The following is a 12606-nucleotide window of genomic DNA, read 5'->3' as shown; positions in this document are numbered from 1 at the left end:
GATGGCTATTTAGAGGAGCGAAAGGAATAGGTACGATGGGACATCTAGGTGATGTTTAAAAAAAAAAGGTATCAACAAAAATCTGTTTAAAAACACTTAAGTTGACTTTCAACCATGGCGACTAAGGTGGTGACAGCCGCCAGCAGCACCGCGAAGGCCATTTTTAAGCTAGGGGCTATTAGCCGCCCCTGGGAGCCTCCGTCTGCCAAGTATGGAGGCCGCCACACCGTGACCATGATTCCTGGGGATGGCATCGGGCCTGAGCTCATGCTGCAGGTCAAGTCTGTGTTCAGACATGCCTGTGTGCCTGTGGATTTTGAAGAGGTACAGGTGAGCTCTAATGCTGATGAGGAAGACATCCGTAATGCCATCATGGCTATCCGACGCAATCGTGTAGCTTTGAAGGGAAACATCGAAACCAACCACAATCTGCCACCATCTTATAAATCCCGTAACAACATTCTCCGCAAGAGCCTGCCAGGCGTGGTGACTCGCCACAAAGACATAGACATCCTCATTGTTAGGGAGAACACAGAGGGCGAGTACAGCAGCCTGGAACATGAGAGCGTTTCAGGCATGGTGGAGAGCTTGAAGATCATCACCAAGGCCAAGTCCCTGCGCGTCGCTGAGTACGCTTTTTGCCTGGCCCAGGAAACTGGGCGCAAGAAAGTGACCGCCGTGCACAAGGCCAACATCATGAAACTAGGAGACGGCCTCTTTCTCCGGTGCTGTAAGGAGGTGGCTGCAGGCTATCCCAACATCACTTTCGAAAGTATGATTGCGGACAACACCACAATACAGCTGGTATCTCGGCCCCAGCAGTTTGATGTCATGGTGATGCCCAATCTTTATGGCAACATCATCAATAACGTCTGCGCTGGCCTAGTTGGGGGCCCTGGGCTTGTGGCTGGGGCAAATTATGGACATGTGTACGCAGTGTTTGAGACGGCGACTCGGAACACAGGTAAAAGCATTGCCAATAAGAACATCGCTAACCCTACAGCCACCCTGTTGGCCAGCTGCATGATGCTGGACCATCTGAAGCTCCACTCATATGCCACCTCAATCCGGAAGGCTGTGCTGGCATCAATGGACAATGAAAATATGCACACCCCGGACATTGGGGGCCAAGGCCCCACCTCTGAAGCAATCCAGGACATCATCCGTCACATCAGAGTCATCAATGGACGGGCCATGGATGTCTAGCCCTTGACACCCTGCCAGCCAAGCTCCCTCTCCACACCCCCCTCCAGCTGCACTGCTTATTTGTTGGCCCCCTAATACCTGCTTGTCAGATAGTCTGGGGAGGGGTTACCTCCTTGATCCAGTGTTTATTCCTCTCCCTTTGCTTCTTAGCTTATAAAATAAACAACTGTGTCCCCTTCCAAAAAAAAAAAAAAAAAAAAAAAAAAAAAAACCACTTAAGTCCTAGATCAGCCATTAGTTAGCTATATGACCTTGGATAGGTCAAACTACCTCTTTGGACCTCAGTTTCCCCTGTTGTATGAAAGGGATGAACCAGCTCTGATATTTCCTGTTCTAGGGTCCCTCCCATCTCTGACATTCCCTGTTCTAGGGCCCCTCTCAGCTCTGACATTCCTATTCCAAGCTCCCTCCCAGCTCTGACATTCACTGTTCTAAGGTCTCTCCCAGCCCTGATGTTCCCTGTTCTAAGACCCCTCCCAGCCCTGGCATTCCCTGTTCTAAGGTCTCTCCCAGCCTTGACATTCCCTATTCTAAGACCCCTCCCAGCCCTGACATTCCCTGTTCTAAGGTGTCTCCCAGCTATATTATAAATTCCCACGTCAGTGCCTATCACAGGGGACGACAAAGTGCCAGTCACCTCAGATGCCATTCAGTAACACCGGGTCTGTAGGCTGTCTGTGCAACCTGATTTAACCTGTAGCAAATCGGGGGTGGGAAGGAAGGAGGCACCCATGACTGCAGTCAAAGGTTAAGTCTTACTGCAATTGTGTGTTTGGCAAAGTTCCCTTTAAGAATCTTCGATCCATCCTGATCAGGAGCTTTTCAAGAGAAGAAGCCAAAGGACTGGAGCACCAAGGGCAGTAGCAGAGAAAATAGCTGCATCCTCACTGTATGGGAGAGCCCCAAGCTCTCTGGTTTCCCTGTGCTCAGGCCGCCATAATCAGCTCCATCCATAAACATCAGCTAGACCTGACTCTGCCTCTGCCTCACTGGGGTAAGAGCCTCCATTGCTTCTTCTCAGAATGGGGATAAAAACCCCTCTTCTCCCCTCTTGCAACAACATTACAAGACAAATACTTTGAAAACTTAAGGTGCTTTTAAAATGTAAATCATTATTCTTGTCCATCAGCCACAGCTTAGTATGCTGGAAAGAGTCCTGAACTTGCCCAATGAACTGAGAAGGGTAGGACCTGAGTTCAAATCTAGCCTCTGCTGTTTACTATCTGTTTGGCTTTGGACAAGCCATTTTGTCTCTCTGGATCTCTATTTCTTTATCTGTAAATGAGGGGGTTGAACTCTAAAGTTCCTTCTTGCTCTAAATCTATGATGCTGTGAACCAGTATCATAATATGATTACATCGTGATATCATAACCCAGTAATCAGCTTCTTCACCTTTTCCCCTCCTCTGTAGACCCAGAAGAGAGACCCCTATTATTCGCTGAGACTGATCTCTCTATCAGCTCAAATTCCACCCTCTGTAAGAGGCCTTCCCTTTGAGGTCACTTCCAATTTATCCCGTATAGATCTTGCATGTACGTAATTGTTTGTATGTTGTCTTCCCCCAATAGAATGCAAGCTCCTTAAGGACAGGAGCCATGGTTTGGCCTTTCTTTAAATCCTCAAAGCTTAGCAGAGGGCCTGGTATACAGTAGGTGCTTAACAAGGACTCGATGGTGATGATGATGATAACATTGTCCCCTCCTGGGACACCTCCAGGAGTCGGACAAGTGTATCTTCAAACTCCCATCACCAGCTCATTTCAATACATCTTACCTATTTGCTCAAGCAGCTCAAATCCTAAAAAAATAAAATTTTCCCTCGACCCTCTTAAAATCCTGTTACTCTCATCTCTCACCTCTTTTTCATTGCTAAACCTCTGGAAAAAGTTTTATTTTTTTCACCCAGTGCTTCCATTCTCTCTTCCACCCTTTGAAAGGTGGCTTCTATCCCACCACTGCCCTGCAATTATTCTTCAGAATAATTGCTTTCTTCAGAAGCCTATTTGATCTCTCTCCAGGTTCCCCCTCCTTCCACCCTACTGCCGGACTTCTCTCCTGCCTTGGTTTCAGAGTCACCGTGGTGGCTAGGTTCTCCTTACAACTCTCCAAAAGTCCCTTCCCTCAAGAAACTTACATTCTCTCAGGGAAACCATATACATAGAAAAGCAAATATGAAATAGATCCAGAATAATTTTCCAGGGGAAGGACTCTGGCAAGTGGAGAGACCAGAATAGCCTTCCTGTAAGAGGGAGCATTTGAATTGAGCTTTGAAAAAAACTCAATCAACTAACCAACCAATTAATCCACAAGCAATCAGCGAGGCACTAGGGCTACAAAGAGAAAGGGTGAAACCATCCCTGCCCTCAAGGAGCTTTCACTCTCTTGGGGGAAATGATATACATATACGAAATAAAATACATGCGTGTGAGTGGTGGTTCTTGCTGAGTCATTAATCGTGTCTGACTCTTCATGGCCTCATTTGGAGTTTTCTTGGCAAAGATAATGGAGTGGTTTATGATTTCCTTCTCCAGCTCATTTTACAGATGAGGAAACTGCAGTGAACAGGGTGAAGTGACTTGTCACAGAGCTACTAAGTGGATGAGGTCAGATTTGAATGCAGGTCTTCCCGACTTCCAACTTGAAGCCCAGTACTCTATCCATTGAGCTGTCTGGCTGTGTATATTACAATGTAATTTGGAAGAGGAAAGCATTGGTAGCTGGGGTGATCAAGAAAGGCAGGAAACAAGAGTTTCTAACTCAAGGAGGTAAGAGAAGGAGAGCCTTCCCATTCGGAGAATGGCCTGCAGAAAGACCCCGAAGTAGGAGATGGAGGGCTAGATGTGAGGAGCAGAGAGAAGACCAGTTTGGCTTGACTTAGAGCTTGTAATGGGAAATAACATACAACGAGCCCAGAAGAATTGTCTGGAAGCAGGCTGAGAAGGACTTTAAATGCCCAACAAAGGAATTTGTCATTGCTCCTACAGGGCTGTCATCATTCCACCCCTCCCAAGACCTCTCTAAGTCCAGCTTTATTGTTTGCTTGACCTCCATGGGGATCTGGAAAAGTATAAGCTCCATGAGGGCAGGAGACTGTGTCTCAGTCAAACTTTGTTTCACTCTTAGTTCCCAGCACAGTGCTCTGAACACACCATTCAATGAATGAATAATTGAGTAGAGTAAGTGACTGAGTCCAGGCCCAGTGGGGTCAGTCTAGAGACAGGAAGCTCATGATCAGAGCTGAGTATGTTTGTTATGAGTCCCTGGGGGAGTTCTGAAAATCCACTCCTGGCTTAGCCGAGGTCGCCACTGAACCATCCACCTCAGATCGTCAGCTGCCTTGAATTTACCTCACTCTCATGGGAGTTTTTCATTCTTCTGTCTCAGCCTCACACGTCATCCCCTCCAGCTGCATGTCAGAGCTTGTCCTGAATGTGCTCCCCTTCCAGTCCCCAAGATCTTATCCAAGGGGCGTAATGGGAACATGATGGGCCCTATGTGACAACCTGGTGACACTCTTCTCCCTCCAGCCAAAGAAGCTTGTGGAGAGCCTGCAAAGCCTGTATTCCCTCAGATTGAGGACGGGGAAACAGGCATTTGTCGGAAAATCCACTGAGAGGCTTTTAGGGAATCCAGGAAGAGAGAGCAGAAAGGATCCATACTGGAGGGTCAGAGGCCAATTCTGCCACTAACTGGGGACTTTACACAAATTTCCAGGCTTCAGTTTCCTGGTTTTGAATATGAAGGGTTTAGACCAAGATTCATTCTGACCCCAAGATTCTAGATTACAAAAACAAAGGACTCCAATGACCCTGTCACTCAAATGCTAGAAAGTCCAACGGCCAAAAAATAGTTAACAAGCACCCTACTGTGTGTAGAGACAGATGGGACTCTAGCAAGAAACAGTTTTATACTAAGTGAATTAAATCCTAATTCTTTCTCAGAAAGGGCACTGCATGGAGAGAGAACCTAAATGCGCCTTTCTCTGGGTCATTTTTTTCTTTCTCTTGGTCTAAATCCATGATTTTATTGAGTATAGGAAGTCCCAGTGTGAAGACTTCCTCTCCCAGTGCACATCTGGCAGCTCATCTGTAGTGAATGGTCTTAGACAGCAGCCTAAGGGCCCTGAGAGGTTTTCTCTAGGATCACCCAGCTCTGAAATGTCTGAGGCAGGATTTGAAGCCAGGCCTTCCTGATTCCAAGGTCAGCACTCTATCCACCAAGCTGCACAGGCTTTGGGGGGGACCTTAGAGGTCACTGAATCCAACTCCCTCATTTTACAGTTCAGGGATAGAGACCAAGGGAGGTAAGCAAGGTCACTGCAGTAGATAAGTCAGGTCTGGCACACAGTAAGCCCGAAGTACTGGTAGGACGTCTAAGCTGAAGATCAAGTTGGAGCTACAAAGAACCTCGCAGACCACATTTAAACTGGCCTTCTTGGTTTACACTTCAGAAAACAGGTGAAGAAAAGTAAACAAAGGTCCAAAGGGGGAGTGAGCATTGGGGGACAGGATTCAAACCCCGGTTTTCTGGCTCCAGAGCCGAGCTCTTTCTACTGTACCAATCTGCTTCCCTTATTCCCATTTGCTGAGTTAGTAAGAGCTGGTCTCAGGCCACATTTTGGGAAAAAAAAATACACATGCACACACACATGCGCATGCACACACAACGACTGCAACAAGGATATAATAGAAAATCAAAGATAAATTTAAATTTAAAACTGAACAAAGGTTAGAAAGAATTCCATGGAGTCTGAGGAATAAAACTCCTCACTGACTGGAACAGGTTGGGCAGGAAAGGGTTCCAAGAGGAGGAAACATTCAAAGGTTGAGGAAACATTCAGGAAAGGACACAGCAGAGAACTGCCCCGTTTGGCCAGCACAAGTATGGAGGGAGTAATAGGAGACAAGTCTGGAGAGGCAGCACGAGGCCAGGTTATGTCTTTCCCATGTCTTCAAGTTTCCCCGACATAGTAACGCTGCCAGAACAGGAGCTGAGATCCGTTTTGGTGTGACCTGTTACAAATGAGCTCACGTTGACTCTTTGGGATGACTGCTTCCCTTTCTAATGGCTCACAAACCATCCCTTAATAAGATGCCCCCAAATGTCACCTGGACTCAAATAGAAAAATCTCTCCCAATTGAGTGGCTTACATAGAGCCATCCTGTAATATATTGTGAATTGATCTGAATTGAGCCAAACAGAAGGGGTCAATGTGGCAGGCTTGAGGTTAGATTCATGACATGGGTATGGCAAGGCCAAATGTCAGGCAGGTGAAGAAATTGGCATGAAGATTGTTCTGGGAGACAGAAGGTCAATGCCCAAAGCTTTTTCTTCACACAAATGCTCCTTTGCTCTGGCCTCTGTGTCTTTATAGAGTTATATAGATCAAAGGAGATAAGGCCACTAAAGTACTTTGGAAACTTTAAAGCACAATATGTCAGTTCTTGATATGATTGCTACTGTTATGGACAGCCTGCGCTCCGAAGGGAAAATTCATAGAATGTTAGGTCTAGGAGAGAGAATCTAGAGAGCATAGAGAGCAACCCCAACATTTAACACATGAGGAAACTCAATCCAGGAGAGCAGAAGTGACCAACCCAAAGACACACAACAATTTAGCAGCAGGATGAAAACAAGGACCCGAGTACCCTGATTCCTAGTCCAGTCCCCTCCCCTTCTGTCCACAGGGTGGCGGGGTTTGGGGGAAGCCCAAGAGGAAAGACACTGTGAGTACCGGGACCATCCTCAAAATAAGGAGATCATAGGTGATCGCTAAGGGACCCATAGAACAAAAACATCCATCTGTCTCTAAGACCATGGACTCCTCCTTTTGTCACTGGCCCTCAGCGCCCTTGCCCTGGAGCCTACCCCCTGGATTCTCTACCTTTCCTTGTCACAGAGAGCATGAGTGCCCCACTCCCCACCTCGTTAGTTCCGGGCCTGTCGGGCTCTCAGAAATCAGAATTTGGCTATCCCCAGCCTCTTTCTGTGTGTGAGCTCCACTGTTTCCCCTGTATCTCAGAACCTGACTTCAGCACCTGCTTCCCTCCTTCCGTTCTAGACTAAGTTATGTGGGGCCTATTTTAAAAAGGACAGAGACTGGAGGCAAGGAAGCCAACTAATCAATCAACAAGCATTTATTAAGTGCCTATGTACTGACCATGGGAATGGAGAGTGCCAACATAAATTCTTGGTAGAATTTATGAGACAGGAAAACAAATTCAGACATAAAAGAGCAGGGCTAGGCCATTAGAACTGCAAATAAAAGAAATCTACCTGGTTCTAAAGTAGGGGGTCTTTACATGTCCTAGATAAGTGATTCTCTCTGCCTATAGTTCCCCCAGCCTATCTCCCCTCATCATTAGTCTCTCTCACCTGGATAATGGGGCTCTGGGCCTCAATACTGGAGCATTCTCCCCATGGTGGGCTCCATTTGAGAACGGCATCTTCAGCCCCAGATCATCGCCTTCCCACCCATGCGCTCACACTCATGCTGCTGACTTGGACATTGGCCCACCTGGGTCAGTTCTGCAATCCCAGGCTCCCTCTCAAATAATCAGGAAGCCTCCTGATATCACAACAGCTATGTGGGGTCTGAAACTCCATAGTCATCTGCTATTTAACTATCTCCCCTTTCTCTGTTTAAAGTGGGGAGGTGGTAGAGATGATGATGACAAGTATTTATATAGAGAACTGTCTTGTGCTATTGAATTTCGAAAGAAAGAGTTCAACAAGACAGAATCATAGGGCTCAGAGCAGGAAACTACCTTAAGAATCATCTAATCCAAAACCCTTATTTTATTGAACAGGAAACTAAGGTACAGAGAGGTGTAACTGATTTGCCCACAGCTGTTAGGAGCACACCCTGTCCATACTGCCCCAGTTTCCAATTCTGGATTCCTAACCAAATCAATACTGTCATTGCTACTAGAAAGGTTGGGGCAATCTACTCCCTTATGGCTCCACTCATCATCCTTGTAACTTCCCAAATCAGTGTGGGAAAGGGGAGTAGAGAGAATGACCCCATACAATTAAATTTCATGCCATCATCTTAAAAATAGATTCCAGTGCCCCTGGCAAAATACCCAAAGATGAGCCTTTGTATTCTAGGGATATGAGGAGACTGAATCTCCCCCTTCCCCCACTCCTGGCAGTGCCCAGACATTTAACAGACTCGAGCTCTCCTGCTGCCAGCCACCAATCTCCTCAGCATTGACTAAGCCCCTCAATGCCCCCTTCCCAGAGTCCTCCTGTATGCCATCTTTGGAGTATTGTCAGGAGCTTCACTGGGATCCAGGAGACAGTGGCAGAAGGGTTCAGCCCACCACTAAGTCTGGCTTCCATGTAAATGGGGTAGAAGAGGAGGAGGAGGTGGGGGGATGGGTGAGCCCCTTCCTGACCCCTTCAGACGGCACTCATTTATTAGACCATCTGCTCTGCCCTCACCAGAGCTGATGCTGGGGCTATGTGAGTCAGGGCACTCAGGCGGAAGCTGGCCCGCACACGGCTGTCCATGTGTTTGCCTCCTAGCGATGCAATGGTCAGCTGGAGCAATACTCTGCCATCCTCCCTGTGTGGAGAGAGAGACAATGAGAGCTCTGGAGCAGCAGGGAAACCCAGGAACAAGGTGGGTTAGAAATGGCATCAGCAACAACAGCAGCAAAAGTCATGATCTCTCACAGTTTTGTAAGCCTCTACTGTTGACAAAGCTCTTTCATAGAAAAAAAATCCAGGAAGGGAGGGAGGGAGGGAGGCAAGTCCAATTTCTCCCTTTTTCCAGATCAGGAAACTGAGGCTCAGAGAAATTCAGTGACTTGCCCAAGGTCACAAAGCTCCTAAGTGGGAAAGCTGGAGCTTAAGCCAAAATGCTCCTGACTCAAGGTCTGAGACTTTTCATTCTACCAGACATCTCAAAAATGAACATTAGAGCGAGAATGAGGATTACAAGAAAGGATGTGTGTTGAGGTGTTGAAGTAAATGTGCATATTCTTTGGAGAGAAAGATGGGGCATGAAAGGCAGAAGCATAGTAGAGTGTAAATGGCATTGGACTGAGATCCAGCTGAGATCCAGTGTGTCCTCCCAAAGTCCTTCCAGCACTCTTCATCCATATAATGGGGGCACCATGTTTGCACTACTCACCTAGAAGAGTGGTTGTGGACAAGGACTTCATATGTTTTAGAGCTGAGTAGAAACTTGAATTATTGTTAAGAGAGAAATTAAAGTGAAAACAGCTTGGAAGTGGTCTGACCTGGGCAGAGTGAAGTGAGACCTCACTTAGTCCCAACCCTGTGCTTCTCTGAAGGTAGCCTGAGATCTCATTGGGAAGAATCCTGCAGCCCAATTTTGCCTTAGCTCTTCTGGTCACCTTATTGTCACACCATTGACCCATCATGAGATTAAAGTCTACTAAAAATGCCAGATAGATTTTCACATCAACTCTTGCTCCACACTGTCCCCATCCTATCTCTATGCAATTGATTTTTTGAACCCAAGTGCAGGGCTTTACATTTATCCCCATCAAATGTTATCTTTTGTTACACTTATTCCATTGTACTGGTCTGTTGATACATGTTATTACTTTTTTTAAAATTCCAGTTCTGCCATTCAAAATGTTCACTCTTCTTCCTGGCTTTATGTCATCAGAACATTTGATAAGCATGCTTTCTAAATTTAGCCAGTAGGTGGCATGAATTGATAACGACTCACTGGGTCATCACAAGCTTACTCTACCAGTTATCAGCCCTCAACTAGGACTGAGGCACCGAGCGCTATGCTCGATATGCTTCCCAGAGGGTCAGAGACCTTCTCTCCCTCAGTTCCACCCCTTTCTCCAGGGAAGCAACACTCATTGTCTAGAAGGCATATGGATTTGTGGTTTACCAATTAGAACTTAGCCATGAACCCCCACCCACTGGCCAACTCGTCTCTTTTTGGACATGTTGTATTTAATGAGCACTCATCACATGGCCTTGGCATAATGGAATTAGTTTGCTGAGCCTGCTAGGATGCTGCCTGCAGCATTTTTACTCAACATAGAATCAATAAGTAAATAAACAGTACTTAATAAAAAGGAGACAATGCATAATAATAAACAATAAAGTACTGAGCCACTGCAAGCCCTTTGCTCTCCCAGAGTCTGGAAGACCTCCCCCTTCCCCTCCACCCTAGAGCCAAGATCGATCTAGACCTGAGAGTTCTGGGTAATCCACAGTTTGCCTCCCTTGAGCAGACTGAGGAGGAAGACAACACAGTTCCTATAGGATGGCCAACTCATGAACCCCCCAGGATGACTACTCATCAGGTGTAGGTATAGACAGTATTTATTAAGCACCTACTACATGCCAGGCACTGGGCTATGTATTTTTGAGGAATGAAAAAAGGCAAAAATGAGGTCTTTGCATCAAGGAATTCATACTGCAGTGGGCTAGAGGGATGAATTCATGTAAATGATTCAGTATATACAAGATAAATACCGAGTAGATTGAAGGTATCTCAGAAAGAAGACCCTGGAAAGGGGGACCAGGAAAGGCCTCCTGTGGAAGATGGGATGTGAGCTGGATCTTGAAGGATACTAAGGGGGAGAGATGAAGAGACAGAGCATTTCAGGCAGTTCAAAGGCACAGAAGTGAGGAACAGCTGAGTAGACCACTGTCACTGGATCTGAGAGGTTGTAGAGGGAAGAAAAATGTGTAAGAAGACTGGAAAGACTGAAAGAGACCAAGTTATGAAGAGTTTTAAATGCCAAACAAATGTCTCTGTATTGTATCCCAGAGGTCATTGGGAGTCACTGGATTTTTTTTGTTTGAGCAGGGGAAATGATATGATTGGACCTATACTTTGACAGCGGAGTAATGGATTGGAATGTAGGGATACTTAAGGCCAAGAGATTAAAGAGAAGAAAGCTGATGAGTCTAGATGAGAGTAGTCTCTATGTGAGTAAAGAAAAGAGAAAGTATATGAAAGATGTGGTAGAGGTAGAAATTACAAGATTTGGTGATGGATTTGATAAAAAGAGTAAAAGTGAAGAGCTAAGGACCCACACTGGGTGACCAAGAGGATGCTAGTACCCTCAATGGTAATAGGGAAATTTGGAAGAGGATGTAGATTTTGGGGAAAAGATAATGAGTTCTGCTTTGGACGTGTTGATTCTGAGATGCCTCAGGTATCCAATCAAGCCCTCCAAAAGAGAGTTAATACAGGACCAAAGTTCAGGAGAGATGTTGAGGCTGGGTAGATAGCTCTGGAAGTCATCTGCAAAGAGATGCTAGCCATAGTCATGGGAGCTAATGAGGTTGTCAAGAAAGATGGGATAGAAAGGGAAGGGGAGAAGGCTCAAGACAGAGCCTCAGAGAACACCCATGAGGTAATCACTGGTTCTCAGCCAGCCTGACTCAGGCCAGCATCCTGGTAGTTTAAGTCCAATATTGAAACAAAATGAGACGCTCATAGGCCAATCAGCAGTTAATAAAGGGCTAATAATAGCAAGAGAAGAATATTTAACAAGGATAGGCATTGAAGATGCCACAAGCTGATTCATGTGAATCTCCTCTGTCTCTTAGCTGCCCACCAACCAAGCCAAGCGTCAGAGCACACAGAACTCCTCATGGCTGTTTCGTACTCACAAAGTGCTATCAACAACGTGGGCCCTTGGTCAATTGAGCCAGTCAGATCTTAAGGACCATTTCAATTCCATTTGAGGAAACATGGCTATGAGCAAGCCTACGTCTGTTGCCATATGTCTCTGCAAGAACTTCATCAGTATTCCAGGGGAGGAAATCTCGCCATGTCTTGGGTGAGGAAAGTCCGTTCTCAGGAACCCTAGTCTCTTATCCATGCTCGGAAAAGGAAACAGCAGACAAAAGCAGCCAGGAGCCCAAGATCCAGGAACCTCAGGCCGCTTGGTCAAGTATATACACCTCCTGCTCTGTTTCTGCCATTCTTTGAATACTGTGTTTATCCAAGTGTCTGACACAAATTTAATAAATTTGTGTTGACTGATTGACCCATGTGCTTTTCTTTTAAACAGCTGTTCTCTGCTCCTGCAACTGGAGGCAGGCAAGGAGAGATTGCTGCATTCTGTTCTGGAAATCCAAGGGAGAGGGAGCATGACCCCAAAGGCTCAAGCCATTTCACAGCTCAATTTCTTACTACTCTTCCTAGGAGAGTCTGCCCCTCTGCTCCTCAGTCGTGAATCAGGAAGCAGCCCTAGTCTCTGACACCCAATCAGTGAGGCACCTTTAGGCATGCCTGATCAATGCCCCCTTACAGGTCCATTAATCAATGCTCTTTGGTTCTAGGCATTCAACCAGTTTTGAAACCATCCAACCATACTGCTGTCCAACCCACACCATTCCATCTTGTCCACAGGAATGTCCTGAGGCACTTTGTCAAATGTCTTG

General features: G+C 46.2%; 1 protein-coding gene across 1 annotated transcript; it reads left to right on the top strand.

The window, feature by feature from the left end:
- The first annotated feature begins 114 nt into the window (after positions 1–114).
- On the top strand, positions 115–1262 carry LOC118851501 (isocitrate dehydrogenase [NAD] subunit gamma 1, mitochondrial-like). Its single transcript, XM_036760969.1, has one exon. It carries the CDS (start codon positions 115–117, stop codon positions 1204–1206), a length of 1092 nt encoding a protein of 363 aa, XP_036616864.1. The 3' UTR covers positions 1207–1262.
- Positions 1263–12606: the final 11344 nt, after the last annotated feature.

Source organism: Trichosurus vulpecula, chromosome 5 (genome assembly GCF_011100635.1).
Source record: "Trichosurus vulpecula isolate mTriVul1 chromosome 5, mTriVul1.pri, whole genome shotgun sequence".
NCBI classification, from domain to species: domain Eukaryota; kingdom Metazoa; phylum Chordata; class Mammalia; order Diprotodontia; family Phalangeridae; genus Trichosurus; species Trichosurus vulpecula.
The sequence above is the reverse complement of the archived record's forward strand: the minus strand, read 5'-3'. Positions and strand labels throughout refer to the sequence as shown.

Excerpts from the sequence above, each read along its gene's own strand:
- LOC118851501 (XM_036760969.1), top strand. The coding sequence starts at position 115 with ATGGCGACTAAGGTGGTGACAGCCGCCAGCAGCACCGCGAAGGCCATT.